Below are 20,921 nucleotides of genomic sequence, written 5' to 3'. Positions count from 1 at the left end.
GTTGGTTATAACTTTTCTTCCAAGAAAAGACGAGTAAGCGTCTTTTAATTTCATGGCTGCAATCACCATCTGCAGTGATTGTGGAGCCCCCAAAAATAAAGTCTGACACTGTTTCCACTGTTTCCCCATCTATTTCCCATGAAGTGATGGGACCAGATGCCATGATCTTTGTCTTCTGTATGTTGAGCTTTAAGCCAACTTTTTCACTTTCCACTTTCGCTTTCATCAAGAGGCTTTTGAGTTTCTCTTCACTTTCTGCCATAAGGGTGGTGTCATCTGCATATCTGAGGTTATTGATATTTCTCCCGGCAATCTTGATTCCAGCTTATGCTTCTTTCAGCCCAGCGTTTCTCATGATGTACTCTGCATAGAAGTTAAATAAGCAGGGTGACAATATACAGCCTTGACGTACTCCTTTTCCTATTTGGAACCGGTCTGTTGTTCCATGTCCAGTTCTAACTGTTGCTTCCTGACCTGCATACAGGTTTCTCAAGAGGCAGGTCAGGTGTTCTGGTATTCCTCTCCCTTGAATAATTTTCCACAGTTTGTCGTGATCCACACAGTCAAAGGCTTTGGCATAGTCAATAAAGAAGAAATAGATGTTTTTCTGGAACTCTCTTGCTTTTACCATGACCCAGTGGATGTTGGCAATTTGATCTCTGGTTCCTCTGCCTTTTCTAAAACCAGCTTGAACATCTGGAAGTTCACGGTTCATGTATTGCTGAAGCCTGGCTAGGAGAATTTTGAGCATTACTTTACTAGCGTGTGAGATGAGTGTAATTGTGCAGTAGTTTGAGCATTCTTTGGCATTGCCTTTCTTTGGGACTGGAATGAAAACTGACCTTTTCCAGTCCTGGGGCCACTGCTGAGTTTTCCAAATTTGCTGGCATATTGAGTGCAGCACTTTCACAGCACCATCTTTTAGGATTTGAAATAGCTCAACTGGAATTCCATTACCACCACTAGCTTTGTTCATAGTGATGCTTTCTAAGGCCCACCTGATTTCACATTCCAGGATGTCTGGCTCTAGGTGAGTGATCACACCATCGTGATTATCTGGGTTGTGAAGATCTTTTTGTACAGTTCTTCTGTGTATTCTTGCCACCTCTTCTTAATATCTTCTGCTTCTGTTAGGTCCATACCATTTCTGTCCTTTATCGAGCCCATCTTTGCATGAAATGTTCCCTTGGTATCTCTAGTTTTCTTGACGAGATCTCTAGTCTTCCCCATTCTGTTGTTTTCCTCTATTTCTTTGCATTGATCACTGAGGAAGGCTTTCTTATCTCTTCTTGCTATTCTTTGGAATGCTGCATTCGGATGCTTATATCTTTCCTTTTCTCCTTTGCTTTTTGCTTCTTTCCACAGCTATTTGTAAGCCTTCCTCAGACAGCCATTTTGCTCTTTTGCATTTCTTTTCCATTGGGATGGTCTTGATCCCTGTCTCCTGTACAATGTCACGAACATCCGTCCATAGTTCATCAAGCACTCTATCAGATCTAGTCCCTTAAATTTATTTCTCACTTTCACTGCATAATCATAAGGGATTTGATTTAGGTCATACCTGAATGGTCTAGTGGTTTTCCCTACTTTCTTTAATTTAAGTCTGAATTTGGCAATAAGGAGTTCATGATCTGAGCCACAGTCAGCTCCTGGTCTTGTTTTTGTTGACTGTATAGAGTTTCTCCATCTTTGGCTGCAAAGAATATAATCAATCTGATTTCGGTGTTGACCATCTGGTGATGTCATTCATGCTTTTGGAATGATGAAAAAGCAGAAGTGTCTGTGAAATACATGTACCTGTATTGTTGAAGAAGTGATGTGATCTTCCAGAAGTGAGTTTGTAGAACAAAAAGACAGTAATGTAAATAGGGCACCGCCTTTGATCCAGTTGATCTTCTGCAAATTCAGAAGCCAGAAACAGTTTTTACAAGTATCAATAAAAGCACATATGCACTGTATAAATTTAAGGTTACAGAATAATGATGTGACTTACATTTATCATGAAATGATTACCACAATTTTAGTGAACAGTCATCATCTCACAGATATAAAATTAAGGAAATAGTAAACTTTTTTTCCCCTTGTGATGAAACTTTTAGGATTTACTCTCTTAACAACTTTCATACATAACATTTCCCAGGCAAGAATTTCCTGAGAAACCTGTACGCAGGTCAAGAAGCAACAGTTAGAACTGGACAAGGGACAACCGGCTGGTTCAAAATTGGGAAAGGAGTACATCAAGGCTGTATATTGTCACCCTGCTTATTTAACTTATATGCAGAGTTCATCATGCAAAATGCCAGCTGGATGAAGCACAAGCTGGAATCAAGATTGCCAGGAGAAATATCAATTACCTCAGACATGCAGATGACACCACCCTTATGGCAGAAAGCGAAGAGGAACTAAAGAGCCTCTTGATGAAGGTGAAAAAGGAGAGTAAAAAAGCTGGCTTAAAACTCAACATTGAAAAAACCAAGACCATGGTATCTGGTCCCATCAGTTGATGGCAAATAGATGGGGGAACAATGGAAACAGTGACAGACTTTATTTTCTTGGGCTCCAAAATCACTGCAGCTGGTGACTGAAGCCATGAAATTAAAAGACGCTTGCTCCTTGAAAGAAAAGCTATGACAAAACTAGACAGTGTATAAAAAGCAGAGACATTACTTTGCCGACAAAGGTCTGATAAGTCAAGGCTATGGTTTTTCCAGTAGTCATGTATGGATGTAAGAATTGGACCATAAAAAAGGCTGAGTGCCGAAGAATTGATGTTTTTGAACTGTGGTGTTGGAGAAGACTCTTGAGAGTACCTTGGACTGCAAGGAGACCCAACCAGTCAATCCTAAAGGAAATCAGTCCTGAATATTCATTCGAAGGACAGATGTTGAAGCTGAAGCTCCTATGCTTTGGCCACCTGATGCAAAGAACTGATTCACTGGAAAAGACCCTGATGCTGGGAAAGATTGAAGGCAGGAGGAGAAGGGGATGATAAAGGATGAGATGGTTGGAAGGCATCACTGACTCAACGGACATGAGTTTGAGCAAGTTTGGGAGATGGTGAAGGACAGGGAAGCCCGGCATGCTGCAGTCCATGGAGTTGCAAAGAGTGGCACGCGACTGAGTAGACTGAACAACAAGGCAAGAATACAGGAGTGGGTGGCCATTTCCTTCTCCAGTGGATCTTCCTGAAGCAGGGATCAAACCCACGTTTCCTGCTTGGCAGGTAGATTTGCTGAGCCACCTGGGAAGCCCTTCATATATAACATACGTGTTAATTACGGGGCTTCTCTGGTGGCCCTAGTGGTAAAGAACCTGCCTGTCAATACAGGAGATGTAAGAGACCCAGGTTCAGTCCCTAGGTTGGGACAATGCCCTGGAGGAGGAAATGGCAACCTACTCCAGTATTCTTGTCTGGAGAATCTCATAGACAGAGGAGCCTGGTGGGCTACAATCCACAGGGTCGCAAAAAGTTGGTCATGGCTGAAGTGACTTAGCACGCATGCATGCAGTGTTAATTATATTTATTATGTTGTACATTGCATCTCTAGTATTTATTTATCTGATGATGGGAAATTTGTACCTTTTGACAACATTTCATACAATTTCACCTTCCCCATCCCTGCCTCTAGTAACCAAAAATATAATCTGTTTTTTTTTATGAGTTTTTTAGTTTATTTGCTTGTTTGGGCTTCCTATGTAGTGCAGTTGGTAAAGAATCTGCTTGCTAATGCAGGAGATGGAAGAGACACGAGTTTGATCCTTGGGTCAGGAAGATCCCCTGGAGGAGGAAATGGCAACCCACTCCAGTATTCTTGTCTGGACAATTCCATGGACAGAGGAGCCCTGAGGGCTATAGTCCATGGGGTTGCAGAGTCATACACTGCTGAACACAGCACAACCTTGCTTGCTTGTTTGTTTTTGAAGTGTAATTGCCCTACAACTCTCTGTTAGTTCCTATTATATAACATGGTGATCTATATGTTTCCAAAAAATCACCATGATAAACCTAGTTACCATCTCTCAATATACAGTAGCACATATATTTGCTATATCCCCCATGCTGGATATTTTACATCCACAACTCATTGTTTTACAACTGAAGTTTGCATTTCTTAATCTCCCTCCCCTATTTTTCTCTTCTACCCAACCCCCACTCCTTGACAACCACCTGTTTGTTCTCTGTATCTATGATTATGTTTCTGTTTTGTTTTTTCATTTGTTTTGTATAAGGGGAATCATACGATAATTATCTTTCTTTGACTTATTTTGCTTAGCATAATAACTGCTAGGTCCATTCATATTGTCAAAAACAGCAAGATCTCATTCTTCCTTATGGCTAAGCATATATATATATACACACACACACATATACATATGTGTATATATACCATATCTTCAATGTCCATTTGTCTTTTGATGGCACTTAGGCTGCTTCTGTATTTTACCTATTGTAAATAATTCTGCAAGAAACATTTCAAATTAGTGTTTATGTCTCCTTCGGACAAATTGCCAGGAGTAAAATTTCTGGATCATATGGCAGTTCTATTTTTAATTTTTTGAGGATTCTCCATAGTGTATTGCATAGTAGCTGCACCAAATTTACATTCCCACCAACAGTGCCGAGGGTTCCCTTTCCTCCACACCCTCACCGTTTGTTGTCTTTTTTATAATAGCCATTAGCCATTCTGACAGGTGTGAGGTGATACCTCGTTGTGGTTTTGATTTTCATTTCCCTGATGATTAGTGACGTATTTTCATATGCCTGCTGGCCTTTGTATATCTTCTTTGGAAAAAATGTCTGCTCAAGTCCTCTGCCCATTTTAAAATCAAGTTGTTTTTTTTTTTTTGATGTTGAGTTCTGTGAGTTCTTTGTGTATTTTGGATATTAGCCTCTTATCATATATATCATTTGCAAATATCTTCTCCCATTTAGCAGGTGGACTTTTTGTTTTGTTGATAGTTTCCTTTGCTGTATAAAACCTTTTTAGTTTGATGTAACCTCATTTGTTTGTTTTGGCTTTTGTTTCCCTTACCTGGGGAGATAGATCCAAAAAACATTACTAAGACCAAAGTCAAAGAATGTACTACCTATGTTTTCTTCTGTAAGTTTTATGATTTGGGGTCCTACATTTAAGTCTTTAATACATTTTGAATTTATTTTTGATTATGGTGTGAGAAAGTCATCCTGTTTGATTATTTTGCATGTTGCAGTTTCCCCAGCACCGTTTATTGGAGAGGCTGTCTCTACCGTCAGCGTGTATTCTTACTTTGTGCTAGATTGTGTGCTGTGTGCCTAGTCGCTTCAGTCGTGTCTGACTCTTTGCGACCCTATGGACTATAGCCCACCAGGCTCGCTTGTCCTTGGGATTCTCCAGGCAAGAACACTGGAGTGGGTTGCCATGCCCTCCTCCAGGGTATCCTCCCGACCCAGAGATTCGAACTGTGTTTCTTATGTCTCCTGCATCGGCAGGCAGGTTCTGTGCCACTGGTGCCACCTGGGAAGCCCTAGATTAATGGACCGGATGTGTGTGAGTTCACTCGGGACTCACTCCTCTGTTCCATTGATCTGTGTGTCCTTTTTTGTGCCAGGATAATATTGTTTTGATTACTGTAGTTTTGTACGAGAGTTTGAAATCAGGAAACATGATACCTTCAGATTTGTTCTTCTTTCTCAATATTGTTTTGGCTATTCTGGTTCTTCTGTGTCTCCATACAAATAGTTCTAGTTCTGTGAAAGATTCCATGGGCATTTTTATAGGAATTGTATTGAATCTGTAGACTGTCTTGGGTAGTAGGGTCAATTTAACAATATCAGTTCCTCTAATCCATGAGCACAGTGTATCTTTCCATTTGTTTGTGTCATCATTAATTTCTTTGGTCAGTGTCTTATAGCTTTTTGAGTACAAGTGTTTTATCTCTTTGGTTAGATTTATTTCTTAGGTATTTTATTCTTTTTGATGTGATTGTGAATGGAATTGTTTTCTAAATTTCTCTTTCTGATAGTTCATTGTCAGTGTATAGAAACATAGCAGATTTCTGTATATTAATTTTGTATCCTGAATCATTACTGAATTCATTGATGAGTTCGAATGTTTTTTCAGTGGTAGCTTTAGGATTTTCTATATATAGTATCATGCCATCTGCAAACAGGAACAAAAGGAAATCTGGATTCCTTTTATTTCTTTTTGTTGTCAAATTTCTGTGGCTAAGACCTCCAGTACTAAGCTGAATAAAAGTGGTGAGGGTGGGCATCCTTGGCCTGTTTCTGACAAGAGGAAATGCCTTCAGCTTTTCATTATTGAGTGTGATGTTATCTGTGGGCTTGTCATAGATGGCCTATATTATGTTGAGGTTTGTTCCCTCTACATCTGTTTTTTGAGAGTTTTTATCATAAATGGTCAAATTTTGTCAAAAGCTTTTTCTACATCTATTGTGATTATCCTGTGATTTTTATTCTTCAATTTGTTGGTGTGGTATTTAATATTGATTGATTTTCAGATATTGAACTATCTCTGCATGCCTGCCATAAATTCTGCTTGATCATGTTATATGTTCCTTTTACTGCATAGTTGAATTCAATCTGCTAATAGCTTGTTGAGGAATTTGCATCTATGTTTGTTAGTGATATCAGCCTGTAATTTTCTTTTTTGTGTGATATCTTCATTTGATTTTAGTATCAGGGTGATGTTGGCCTACTGTGATGAGTCTGACCCAGGTAATTTCAAATGACTGCTTCTGCCCTGGGTCTCCGAGCATGTAATATTCTGTGTGTGTCCTTAAGTGTGGAGTTTCTGTTTCCTACAGCCTTCTGTCTCTCATGAAAGTTAGATCCACTGGCTTGCCAAGTCAAATGTTTTGGGGGATCATCTTCCCTGCGCAGGGTCTCTGGACTGAGGACCCCAATGCGGAGTTTCGACTCCTCACTCTTGGGGGGAACCTCTGCAGTTAGAATTATAATCCTGTTTGTGGGTTGCCTATACAGGGGTATGGATCTTGACTATAATATTTCTGCCCCTCCAACCTATCTCATTGTAGATCCTCTTTTAATTAATATCTTTAATTATTAGCCTATCAAAATATTTTCTGCTAGTCTTCATGTCATTCTCATTGATAATTGCTCTGTAAATAGCTATAATTTAGTTTGCCCATGAGAGTAGGTGGAATTGGGGTCTTCCTACTCTGCCATCTTGGCCATGCCCCATAAAAATGGATTTTTTTAAAGATGCTCTAACAATTAGAAAAATACATATGCCACATGATTAATGCTCAGTAGTTCTTATTCAGGGTGTGCATTGAACATGTAAAAGCTGAAAATATAGATATCCAGTTCCCTCCCAAGAAGATTTTGCCTCAGTTAGACTGGGGTGTGGCTGGACATTGGATTTTGAAAAAACCCTCCATATAATTCTTCTACTTACACCCCATATAAATTCTGAATTAAATGAAAAATGTTGGATACCAAGTGTCATTTATATTTCAACTTTGATTTGATAAAACATCTGGTTGCAGGTGGACAGGAATATGAGGAGAGAGGGCCCTATATCTGGATGAAGTAGAAATATGCTCCCTCCAGCAAGATACCAACCAAAATAAGAACCATATTTGATGTTAGGACTGCATTCAGTATATAAATAATATGTGTAATTTCATTTAATATAATAATATTTAAAAATATGAATTGAGTGGTATTTTCTAGTTGGTAGTTTTGCCAAATATCAATGTAGAAATTAGCCTTCTGCAGCTGCAGAAGCAATTGAATTTTCAGCTTGCTTGCATATGGCTCAGTCCCTCTTTTAAGAGCCATAAATTACCCTGAACATCACTGATCTGCAACTTCCAAAATCACTTAAACTAGAGACAATCCAGTGACTTTGGATCATCTGCTGATGGAGGCAGCCAACATGGCAGGAAGAGTCTTGCTCTGGAGGGACAAGAGATTCAAGGCCTGGTTGATTCAAAGTTGGCTTGCTGCTAACTCACTAAGTGATCTTGGGTGAATCCCATCACCTCTGCAGATTACTGTAGAATGAGAAGGTAAAGGGTCCGAACCTAAACACCTTCAGGGGGCAGGTAATGTCAGTGAGCGAAGTGGGCCAGGACCCAGACAGTGGGGAATAGTGAGGGCTGTGGAACATTGAGAGTTCATTCCTTTGTCAAGGGATAGCCACTCCTCAGCTCCTGCAGACTGTTCCATCAGAGGACAGTTATGAAGGTTGTCCACTGCACAAGGACACTACTTCAGAGGATGTGTCATTCATATCACAGATGTAGATATTTTCTGGGGAGAGTTCTGAGGAAAGGATATCTTCTAATTTGCACAAAGGTGCTTCACAGGCTTTCAGAAGTCCACGTTACCGTGTGGTAATTCTGTTCCAGTGTCACCAGATCTGTTGTTGAGAAGCTGTAAATATAGCTTTTAATGTGAAATTTCCCTAATTTAAAATTAGGTGGAAAATAATTCCAAAACATATTTGACATTGTGTGAGCTAAACAAAATACTTGTGGGGATCAGATTCAGGCTGTAAGCAAAGATCTCTGACCTAGATGAACTGTAAGTTACTGAGATTTCAGAGACTTTCTTATTCTGTGTACTTTATGTGTAATTCTGAAGGAATAAAAAATAAACACTAATTACCTGGGCAAGTTATATGGATGTAACAGGGATTATATGTGTATAAAAAGTCAAAGTATACCCTTTGACTGATGGTATGTATAATGTTCTCCCTAATTATCATGTGGTTAACTTTAATTCATCCCTTCTTATTACAAATGTTATTTCTCCAGAGAGAGCTTCCTGAGACTTTCACCTAAGTTAGGTTCCCCTCTTATACTTTCTTAAAACACCTTACTTTCCTGAGTGAACTCTTCAATGTAATAATGTAAGATAGTCACATGTTTGAATGTTTGCTTCCTGTCTGCTTACCATTCAGTGGAGAGTATGCCTTTGTTAACCACTATCTGCCCACTGGAGATATTACTGGTATCTATCAGGCACCCAGTGTAGATTTACTGAATGATGGATTAGGCTTCACACATTCGTGTAACATCTTTTCTTCTTGGTGTCTCTGACTGAACTTGCTGCTTGGTGCTTAACTTCTGGGACTCAGACCCTGGAGGACACCTGGTTTCCATTTCTGAGGAGGATCTCTGGTATATCCCCCTCCCTGAAATATCTCCAGAGTCAGATAAGAGACATAGTTCAAGGCAGTGATGTTCAGGACATCCATTCTTGGTTTGTGGTTAAAATTCACCTGGATGGGGGTTGGAGGACTCGTAATTTGGGAAACGTACACAAGATACGTTTTGCTGATAGAAAGCCCACTTCATTTTGGTTGCTGGGACTATGGGGAGAGTTTTCAGCTCAGAATTAAATTCTGTTCCCTATATATGTTTTGCATTCTTATTTTATTTTAGATCAGTAACAGGATCATGATGATGCCAACTGATGGCCCAGCCCTCTTCCAGCTTTACTAAAGAAATCTGGTAGCCTTCCAAGACAAATTGCATTTTTTTATGTTGAAAATAGTTTTTTAAGGATCATCCCCAAGTTCCCAAAACACAGATAAAGCAGCTGATTCCATAAAGTAACTGAACACAGATGAAGCTAATGATGGTGGAAGAAATTGTAGGAGAAGGAAAACCAAAACTACACAAAGATAACTTCTCAGGGAGCAAAAGAGAAAATGAAAGGCAGGAGTAGAAAAAGGAAGGTTGAGGAAGAAAGAGAAGCCAGGAGAGCTCCGGACGAGGTCATCATTAAGGGGAGGGTTTCTGTCCAAAATTTCAGCTCCAGCTCTTTCAATCTCTGTCCCACGCTTATGTTCAAGTCCAGCTGCAAGTATTCCTCAGACTGCCTGTAGGCCGGCCACAGAGGCAGACCTTTCCCATTAGGATTCCTGGAAGTGAGAGATTTTTTTGCCTCAAATACCCAGTGAGATTTTCATCCTCAAACATCTGGTATGGAGGAAGATGGGAGGTTCACTTACCCAGTCCGAGCAAAGTTAGCCCAGTATCTCATCATCTTCCTGCTCAGCCCTTTCTCTTCCTCTGTGGCTTCTTCTGGAGGGAATAATCACAAAATCTCATTCCCACAATGATGTGCCAGAAGCCCAAGGGGCCTCACATTGGATGAATTGCTTTGGCGCCTTTCTTTCCGTTGCGTCCCTAACAGCCTGCTAAGTCGCAGTACTCATTGTGCATTTGCAGACAATCACCGTCCCAAGCAACCGTGCTTTCGCATGGCAGAGGCTGAACACACACCGTTGCTGTCTGTCCAGTGCTCTTCCAGCCCTTTCCATGTGACTGCGATTTCCTTGGGGACAAAGATCACCTCTTTCCCTCTCTACCAATCCATTAATTGTATGTGTATTTTTTAATTTGAAAATGTAATACTGCTCAAAGTACAAAATTAGAAACACAGAAAGTAAATCTAATGAAAGTCAAGTTTCTCCCCATCTCTTCTCTCTAGTCACTGAGTTACCAGCCTCAGAGGCAACCTCAGAGGCGACCATTGTTTCCTCGTTCTTGAGTGCACTTCTGAAAGAGTGTAGATGTGCACAGGGCTTTAAGCAGACATCTTTTTACACACTTGGTACTATAATGGACACACATTCTATATCTTTCTCTTTCACTAAAACCGTATCCAGGAGTTAGTTCCACATTGGCACCTATAAAACTTCCATTTGTTGCTCTTTGTTGTTCTAGAAACATATAATATATAAATATATATTTATATGTATGTGCTTGCGTGTGCATTCAGTCATGTCCGTCTCTTTGTTACACCATAGACAGTAGCATGCCAAGCTCCTCTGTCCATGGGATTTTCCAGGCAAGAATACTAGAGTGGGCTGTTATTTCCTCCTCCAGGGGATCTTCCCAATCCAGGGATCAGACCCACATCTCTGGCATCTCCTGCATTGGCAGGCAGATTCTTTTCCACTGAGCCACATGGGAAGCCCATATTTATATTTAATTATATATAAATATATTATTCAGGTATCCAGTACTATATTAATGGGTCTTGACATTTTTTCAATCTTTTGCTCAAAAAAGCAATGTTTCACTGTGTGCATATATATTTTTGCACACGAGGAAGTATAACTGCACACACACAAAAATCTTAGAAGTTGAATTGTTGGACTAATGACTACGTGCATTTTAAGTTTTGATAGAGTGTTCCATTGATACATGAGGTTATCTATTATCCCCCACCTGCTCAAATACATTATGTAAAATGTTCTTCCCAACTTTGACCTATGAAAAATGATTACTTGGTCAAGGTTAGTTTTTAATCCTCTTTGCCAGGAACCAGTCTAGGTAGATTTTTATGTTCAAAAGCCACTGGTGTTTCTGTTTCCCTAAACTATCTATTTATATCTGTTACTCAGTTTTTGACTGGGTTGTGCTTTTCTCATTGATTTCACAAGTTCTTCAGATATCAAGTAATTTAACTCTTTGACCCAAACACATGTTGTTCATTTGTCCATTTTTGAGAGTCCATGTGCCCATCACATACTATAGACTCAGTGATGGCTACTGAGTAGTAATAGTAATATTTATTAAGCACTCACCACGTGATTTATGAGAATTGTTTCGTTTAATCCTTATGACAACCTAAGAGGTAGTTCTGTTATTACTGGCATTAAAGATAAGAAAGAATAAATAAAGCAATGAACAAACCACACTACACACACTCCAGAGGAGAGGTTCTGTCCTTATCACAGAGGGGCCAGCGTGAATTGGTTAAGGGTCCATATTGTGCAATTTTTAAAATGAAATAGTTTAGTCCTAACTCCTGTGTATAGTTCCTGTGGTTTTTAAATTTTTGATAACCTCAATGAACAGGTCATAAGCTCAGGAATAAATGAGCTAACCTCACTAGAAACAGTTCACAAGCATTCACATAAGATCACCTGAATCCACACCACTTTCAGCTAAAATTATGAAAAATATGGCTTTTGCCTTTGAAAGCCCTGGATGGTAGCCTCAGGGGAGCTCTGGGAAGGACGGGGAGGATAAGATCAGGTGTCAGGGAGAGGGAACTAAGTGGCTTTGTTTTTCAAAATGATCAGATTGTGGGACTTACTGGTGGTCCAGAGACTAAGACTGTGCACTCCTAATGCAGGGGACCCAGGTTCGATCCCTGGTCAGGGAACTAGATCCCAGATGCTGCTACTAAGAGATCACACAGTGGAACTGAAGATCCTGTGTGTCGCAAGGACAATGGAAGAACTCACAGGCTACAGCTAAGACCCAAGTAAATAAATATCAAATTGCATGAGTGCCCCCAGGTGGCCACCCTGCCTTTAGTCCAAACAGAAACATTTATCGAGCAAATGTTGGCCCTTCTTTTTCATCCTTGTTTCTAAAACTATGACTGGGGCCATTCTCCAGGGAAAGGTTGTATCTGTTAACCAGAGGTTCAGTCCACCCCGCCAGCACTCCCAGGCTCTCGCATAGTGGTGGGGTAGGCGAGGCTTCATGCTAAAGGTGGTGATTCTCTCATTATCCCCTTCTCCCTATTTCATGTTCCTGCAAGAGCAGGAACCCCTCAGGCCAGTTTCTTACCAAACATGACAATGTTGCCCTTCAGGAAGGCGCCTCCAAAGACGAAGCGGATTTCATCAGTGTGATCAGCCTTGACAAAAGATGGCTTCCTGTCCTTCAAGCACTGGGGTCGATGCTGAAACTCATAGAAGTAGACAGGGGCACCAGCATCTACAGGAAGGTCGAGAGGGTTTGTGGTAGACATGCAGGCAGGGGACAGTAGAGGCTGGCCCCGCACTCCATCCATCTGGTCTGGGATTCACAGACTCACAGGTGGAACAGCCCAGAGACTAGAGGTGACCTAAACCAAGCTAACTCCTTCTTCCTCATCTGAGGCTAGGGTTTCCTGCTCCTGAAAACAGAACTCATTACCCCTCAGGGCAAAATTCTGAAAGAGATGGGAATACCAGACCACCTGACCTACCTCTTGAGAAACCTGTATGCAGGTCAGGAAGCAACAGTTAGAACTGGACATGGAACAACAGACTGGTTCCAAATAGGAAAAGGAGTACGTCAAGGCTGTATATTGTCACCCTGCTTATTTAATTTATATGCAGAATACATCATGTGAAACGCTGGGCTGGAAGAAGCACAAGCTGGAATCAAGATTGCCGGGAGAAATATCAATAACCTCAGATATGCAGATGACACCACTCTTATGGCAGAAAGTGAAGAGGAACTGAAAAGCCTTTTGATGAAAGTGAAAGTGGAGAGTGAAAAAGTTAGCTTAAAGCTCAACATTCAGAAAACGAAGATCATGGCATCTGGTCCTATCACTTCATGGGAAATAGTGGAAATAGTGTCAGACTTTATTTTTTTGGGCTCCAAAATCACTGCAGATGGTGACTGCAGCCATGAAATTAAAAGACGCTTACTCCTTGGAAGAAAAGTTATGACCAACCTAGATAGCATATTCAAAAGCAGAGATATTACTTTGCCAACAAAGGTCTGTCTAGTCAAGGCTATGGTTTTTCTAGTGGTCATGTATGGATGTGAGAGTTGGACTGTGAAGAAAGCTGAGCACCGAAGAATTGATGCTTTTGAACTGTGGTGTTGGAGAAGACTCTTGAGAGTCCCTTGGACTGCAAGGAGATCCAACCAGTCCATTCTGAAGGAGATCAGCCCTGGAATTTCTTTGGAAGGAATGATGCTAAAGCTGAAACTCCAGTACTTTGGCCACCTCTTGCGAAGAGTTGACTCATTGGAAAAGACCCTGATGCTGGGAGGGATTGGGGGCAGGAGGAGAAGGGGATGACAGAGGATGAGATGGCTGGATGGCATCACCGACTCGATGGACGTGAGTCTGAGTGAACTCTGGGAGTTGGTGATGGACAGGGAGGCCTGGCGTGCTGTGATTCATGGAGTCGCAGAGTCGGACACGACTGAGTGACTGGACTGAACTGAACTGAACTGAACCCCTCAGGGCAGCCTGCAAGGGCAACAGTTCTACTTTTCAAAACAAACAAACAAACAAAAACCAAAGGAGGGTGGGATAAATTAGGAGAATAGCATTGACATGTATTTAAATACCATGTGTAAAATAGATAGCTAGTGGGAAGCTGTTGTATAGCACAGGAGGTCAGCTCTGTGTGCTCTGTGATAACCTGGAGGGCTGGGGTGGGGGGGGATGGGAGGGAGGTCCAAAAGGGAGGGGATGTATGTATACTTATAGCTGATTCATGTTATTATACAGCAGAAACTAACACAACATCATAAAGCAATTATTCTCCAATTTAAAAAATGCTTTATACTGATCCAAGATGTACCTCCTTGTGACTTCCTTTCATTGACCCTGGTTCAACGGTCTGCAGAAAATAGGACAAAGCTATCCTCCTGCTTTCAAGACGCTCCGCTGCGTCCTATGTTGCTTCATCTCTCTTCTAGTGCATGTCTTTGCTCTGCCATTTCCGCTCCTTCTCTGCATCAGTTTCTGTCTATTGGATCATCACCATCAGTGGCAAACAAGCTTACAAAGTCTCTCATTAAAGCACACACGTACACATGCATGCATGCACACACACAGAGAAACACACACAAGCATACATACTCTTGGTCTTAACTTGCCCTCCAGTTACTGGCTTATTTCTCTAAATCCTTTCTAGCTAGCCTTAATAATGCAGTTGCCTTGTACTCACTGTCTCTGCTTCCTTGCCTCTCATTTTCTCTCTTTTCCTCAAAGTATCAGGTAAAAAGCACAGATTTTAAGTGTGCATTTTGGTGAAATTTAACAAATGCGTGCACCTTCATGTAAACATCACCCCAAGCAGGATACAGAGCATTTCCATCACCCCAGAAGTTCCCTTGTAGCTCCTTCTAGTCATTCTACCAAGAAACACAATATTTTTATTCCTATCACAATTGATTAATTTTGCTTGTTCTTGAACTTTGTGTGAATGGAATAACACAATATGTACTCTCTTGAATCTGGCTTCTTTGGCTCATCATAATGTTTTTGAGGTTCATCCATGTTTTCCCTGTATCAATAGTTGATTCCCTGTCACCAAGTAGTATGCTGTTGCATGAATATACCATAAATTATTTATCTATTCATCTGATGAAAGACATTTTGGGTTCTTTCCAGTTTGGGGCTATTATGATTGAAGCTGCTTGGATATCCATACACAAGTCTTATGTATATTTGAATAATAGAGTAGGTATATGTCTAACTTTGTAAGAAACATGCTGTTTTCCAGAGTGATTGTAACCATTTCACATTCTTGTCAAAAGTACTAAACATTCCACGTCCTTGGCAATACTTTTTGGTATATGGCTTGAGTTTTTAATATTAAATATTAATCATTCTAGCAGGTGTAAATGATTGCCTCATTTTGGGCTTACTTTGCATTTCCCTGATGATTAATACTGTTGAGCACCTTTTCATGTGCTTTTTGTTCTCATTTTTCCTCTATTGCATAGTGTCTTTTCAAGCCTTTCACCCATTTGTAAATGGATTATTTGTCTTTTCATTATTGAACTATAAGAATTCTTCTAGTCTGGATATGGATTTTTTTGGTGGGATAGCTGTGTTGTGAATATATTCTTCCATCTGTGGCTTGCTTTCTTCACTGTAAGTCGTAAAAACTCACCAACATAAATGTCAACATTTTAATAGTTTCAGGGTGTGTAATTCAGCAGCTTTTAGAAAGTTCAGAATATTGTGCAATCATCACCACTATCTAGGTCCAGAACATTCTTGTCACTCCAGACAGAAACCCAGGCCCGTTGAAGCACTCATTCCCTCATTGACCCCTCCCTTTCATTCATGAAAACTCTATGACTCTGTAGATTTGCCTATTCTGGACATATCACATAAACAGAATCACACAACATATAAGCTTTTGTGTCTGGCTTCTTACACTTAGCAGTGCTTCCAAGCTTCATCCATGTTGTGGCACGTATCAATATTTCATTACTTTTTAATGGCCAAATAATAATTCATATATATAAATTAAATATATATGTCCTGCATTGGCAAAAGGATTCTTTATCACTAGCATCACCTGGGAAGCCCCATAATCCAAAAAGATACATGCACCCTAATGTTCATAGCAGCAGTACTCACAATATCCAAAACATGGAGACAACCTAAATGTCCATCAGCAGAGAGATGGATAAAGAAGATGGGGTGTGTGTATTATGTATTTATATATACACATATATACACAGTGGAATACTACTCAGTCATAAAAAGAATGAAATGATGCCATCTGCTGCAACACAGATGCAACTAGAGATTACCATACTAAATGAAGTAAGCCAGAAAGAAAGTAAGCCGTGAAAGAAAAAGGCAAATACCCTATAACATCACTTACATGTAGTATCTAAACTACGACACAAATGAACCTAATTGTGAATGGGCTCACAGACACAGAGGACAAATCTGTGGTTGCCAACAGGGAAGGGGGATGGGGAGGGACGGACTGGGAGTTTGGGGTTAGCAGATGAAAATTATTATGTATAGAACGGATAACAACAAGGTCCTACTGTATAGCACAGGAAACTATACTCAATATCTGTGATAAGCCATAATGGAAAAGAATACTGAAAAGAATATATATGTGTGTATATATACACATATATGTAGCTGAATTATTTTGCTGTATAGCAGAAATTTACACAACATTGTAAATCAACTGTACTTCAATTAAAAGTAAATAAATACAAATTTTTTTTAAAAAGAAAGAAAGGCAGGTTTGTGCCCCACAAGTAATCTCTTTCTTATTGCTCCACTACTCCTTATAGATATTTGGGAAGACATTTCCAGACAGGGTTTCCCAGGTGACTCACTAGTAAAGAATCCACCTGCCAATGCAGGAGACATGGGTTTGATTCCTGGGTCGGGAAGATCCCCTGGAGTAGGAATTGGCAACTTGCTCCAGTATTATTGCCTGGAAAACTGGAAGATTGTAGCCCACGGAGTCACAAAGAGTCAGACACAACTGAGCATGCACACGCACGCATTCCAAAGAGAAAGGTAAGTGTGGGCCGGCCTCTAAAAATATGGGGGGATGGGACTTTTCTACACAGTCCTGAAGAAAGGAAAGTACTAGAATCAACAAGGACTGATCAACATTCCTGAACTCTGAAAGGCAGGGGAACTGCGAAGGTCAGCATGCAGGGCTATATCCCAGGCAGCCTTGGGAGCTCCCTCTCAGCAAGGGAACAGCAGGGCAGGGCAGAGCAGGTGGCCGCCAGTATACAGGCAAAGGGATCCCTGCGGCCACCAGCCTTGCAGGAGGAGGGGTGCGAGGAGACTTACCTGTGTGATATTGAGCTGTGACCAGCCCAGGGATCACAAAGAACACATCTCCAAGCAAATCCAGGAAGCGATTTCGTATATCGACCAGAGAGTGCTTATTGTGGAAATATTCATTAGCCACAAGGTATAAATACTGGACAGGGATGTGCTGTAAAACATCATGGTAGCAAGAGATCCAGGTCAACTGCAATAGCCATCATAGCGACACTCGCCAAACATTTGCCTTTGCAAGCATAATTCTGAGTGCTTTATATGCATTGTCTCATTGAATCCACACAGTAATACTATGACGCAGGCATCAGAATTAACCCCATTTGACAGGTGAGGGAACTGAGGTTTAGAGAGGTGATGTGGTTTGTCCAAAGTGGTAGAACCATGACTCCTTCACAAGTCTATTTGCATCCAGGTCCCATGTTCTTAACTCCAGTATGAGGTGTTTGGTCATGTTCACCCATCCCAACAGTCTACAAGTCCCTCAAATTCAGGGAGAGTGCCTGCTATCACTGTTCAGTTCAGTCGCTCAATTGTGTCTGACTCTTTGTGGCCCCATGGACAGCAGCATGCCAGGCTTCCCTGTCCATTACCAACTCCCAGGGCCTGCTCAAACTTATGTCCATCGAGTCAGTGATACCATCCAACCATCTCATCCTCTGTTGTCCCCTTCTCCTCCTACCTTCAATCTTCCCCAACATCAGGGTCTTTTCCAATGAGTCAGCTCTTTGCATCAGGTGGCCAAAGTATTGGAGCTTCAATTTCAGCATCAGTCCTTCCAATGAATATTCAGGACTGATTTCCTTTAGGATTGACTGGTTTGATCTCCTTGCAGTCCAAGGGACTCTCAAAAGTCTTCTCTAACACCACAGTTAAAAAGCATCAATTCTTTGGTGCTCAGCTTTCTTTATGGTCCAACTATCACATCCATACATGACTACTGAAAAAACCATAGCTTTGACTAGACGAACTGCTTTTAAATATGCTGTCTAGGTTAGTCATAGCTTTTCTTCCAAGGAGCAAGTGTCTTTTAATTTCATGGCTGTGGTCACCATCTACAGTGATTTTGGAGCCCAAGAAAATAAAGTCTCTCACTGTTTCCACAACTATTTGCCATGAAGTGATGGAACCGGATGCCATGATCTTAGTTTCCTGAGTGCTGAGTTTTAAGTCAGTTTTTTTCCCACTCTCCTCTTTTACTTTCATTAAGAGGCCCTTCAGTTCCTCTATCACTGTACCCAGGACCTAAGGACATGCCAGGGTGTGCAGACTCTCAAGAAACATTTATTCAATGAAAAAATGAATGAAATGAACCTGGCACAGAATACACACTGAGTGTATGTTTATGGAAAGAAGAAAGGAAGGAAGGGAAGAAATCTGTCTCTGTCTTAGTGTCTAGGTTGATATATCTCTATACCCCTAGTATAGGGAGTGAATGAATAAATGATTGGCTAAAGGCCCTCAGCACTGCTAGAACAGAGAACAGTACCTGACTGGTATGTAGTGAATATGGGTCTCTAGTCCCAGGTGGTTTTCAGAATTCAAAACTTTTCAGTTCTTAGATGAATAATTCAGTACATATGCTGCATATTATATGATATGCTCAGCCCCCACATTGATCACATAGAAACATATAGTGGGACAAAGTGAATGAACGTGTAGGAATAATGAAGACCAATGGCTGTGTATCAGTCTAGGTGAATTTTGGCTGCCGAGCTTGTGGGCTGTCAGAGCTATTTGGATGTTGAGACTGTGGATAAGGGATTGCAGAACTCTGTTTAGTGAAGATCTACTAATGAATGAATGAATAAATCTCTATCCCAGCCTTACCCCTGAGTGTGACCCAGGAGGTTTGTGAAATGAATGGATCTTGGAGGAGAGTCAAGCTCGCTTACCAGGACTGAGTGTATCAGTTGCAGGGCGAGGGACTTGTTGGAGCCCCAGAGGATCTCAGGAAACTCCTTCTGTGGAAAGAAGCAGGGAGTCCTCCGTGAGTACATCAGGTCATCAGAAGGGAAACTGGTCTCCCCAAATGCCCAGGCACCCACCTTTCAGAGGGGAGGCTGGCTAGAGCAGGAACCCTTTCAGCCCTGAGGGGTCCATGTGTAAGGAGCAGCCTCAGTGGGTTGGTTGAGCAATGATGATTCTTTTTCTCACATTTGAATTTATCAAGCAGCCGTTCCCTGTCATACCTGAGGTCTTGAGGGAGCTGAGTGGCCACCACGTTATGAGTTGGGTGTGTCCTCTACCAAATTCCTATGTGGAACCCCTGCTGCTGCTGCTGCTGCTGCTAAGTCGCTTCAGTCTTGTCCGACTCTGCGCGACCCCATAGACAGCAGCCCACTAGGCTCCCTGTCCCTGGGATTCTCCAGGCAAGAACACTGGAGTGGGTTGCATTTCCCTCTCCAATGCATGAAAGTGAAAAGTGAAAGGGAAGTCGCTCAGTCCTGTCCGACTCTTCGCGACCCCATGGACTGCAGTCTACCAGGCTCCTTCTAGGACCTCAGAATGTGACTGTGTACGGAGAGGAGGGTCTTTAAAGGGGTTGTTGAACTAACATGAGGATGCTAGGATGGGCCCTAATCCAGTCTGATCGGTGTCCTTACAAGAAGAGGAAATTTGGACATGCAGAGACTCAAGGGGTGTGCACACGGAGGAAAGACCTGTGAGGCCACAGCGAGAAGGTGGCCACCGGCAAACCAAAGAGGAGGCTGCAGAGGAAACCAAACCTGCTGGCACTTTGATCTTGAACTTCTAGCCTCTAGAACACTGAGAAAATACATTTCTGTGGTTTAGGCCACCTCTGCGGTATTTCATTACGGCAGCCCTAGGAAACTAATGCAGACCACCACTTGGCTTCAACAGCAAGTTGAAGTGGTTTATTTATTGCTCTCTTTCTAAAGTCCTTTGTCATTGGGCTGTCTGAGAAACCAGCAGTTGGCAGAGGCAGGCAGCAAGTGAGGCTGCAGAGTGGATGGTTAAAAACACAGAGGCTGCTTGGTACAGAGTAAGAGCTACAAGCAGTTATTTTTAAAATGACCCTTCCCTGGCCAATATCACAGCTTAAAAACATGAGGTAATAGAAATAGTATTCACTTGTCAAATGAATTTCTCTGGTACATTTTCTGCTGAAAATCTTGGGGTAATGAATCATGACAGATATTTAAACAAATCTGTCTTGTGGAATCTGAGAGAACCCCTAGAGTCTTTCAAATAATCCACAAGTACTTTTAAACTACTAAGAACCCTCTCTGTATGTTCAGGAGCCAGGATTGATTTTTGGAGGCTTTCTATGGTCTCAAACAACCACAGAATGACAGCACTCATGCAGGCTTTTGCTGTACAGACTTGGACACCAAGTCCTGTCCTCCCACTTGAATAATTCCAATATCTAATAAATGCCTAGCATTTAGACTATATGCCAGGCTATTTGATGTGTATCTGTGAGGCAGGTAGTAACTTTAGCCATATTTCATAGATGAGGGAACAGAGATTCAGAGAGGTTAGGCAGCTCCTCGAAGGTCACACAGCCAGTAAATAGAGAACTCAGCATTTACAGGCAGAACCTAAATATATGAAATTTATACACTGCTGTCTCCTCTCTAGCTAGGAGATTTAGGAAAGT

The 20,921-nt window shown here is 41.4% G+C and overlaps 1 protein-coding gene across 3 annotated transcripts in view; it reads right to left on the bottom strand.

Moving 5' to 3' along the window:
• Window positions 1-9,386: 9,386 nt before the first annotated feature.
• The window catches only part of CES5A (carboxylesterase 5A), a 271,471-nt gene continuing 259,936 nt past the window's right edge, over window positions 9,387-20,921 (bottom strand). For 2 of the 3 annotated variants that reach the window (XM_061387262.1, XM_061387260.1), the window contains 5 exons: window positions 19,192-19,260; window positions 17,306-17,453; window positions 12,568-12,717; window positions 9,987-10,059; window positions 9,387-9,896 (listed from right to left, as the gene is read on the bottom strand). In XM_061387262.1, coding sequence (XP_061243246.1) covers window positions 9,665-9,896; window positions 9,987-10,059; window positions 12,568-12,717; window positions 17,306-17,453; window positions 19,192-19,260 — 672 coding nt within the window. In that variant the 3' untranslated portion in view covers window positions 9,387-9,664. The remainder of the gene's footprint in view (window positions 9,897-9,986; window positions 10,060-12,567; window positions 12,718-17,305; window positions 17,454-19,191; window positions 19,261-20,921) is intronic. The other variant, XM_061387261.1, reaches the window with a different exon arrangement.

Source organism: Bos javanicus, chromosome 18, assembly GCF_032452875.1.
Source record: "Bos javanicus breed banteng chromosome 18, ARS-OSU_banteng_1.0, whole genome shotgun sequence".
NCBI classification, from domain to species: domain Eukaryota; kingdom Metazoa; phylum Chordata; class Mammalia; order Artiodactyla; family Bovidae; genus Bos; species Bos javanicus.
This window is presented reverse-complemented; position numbering and strand designations above follow the sequence as displayed.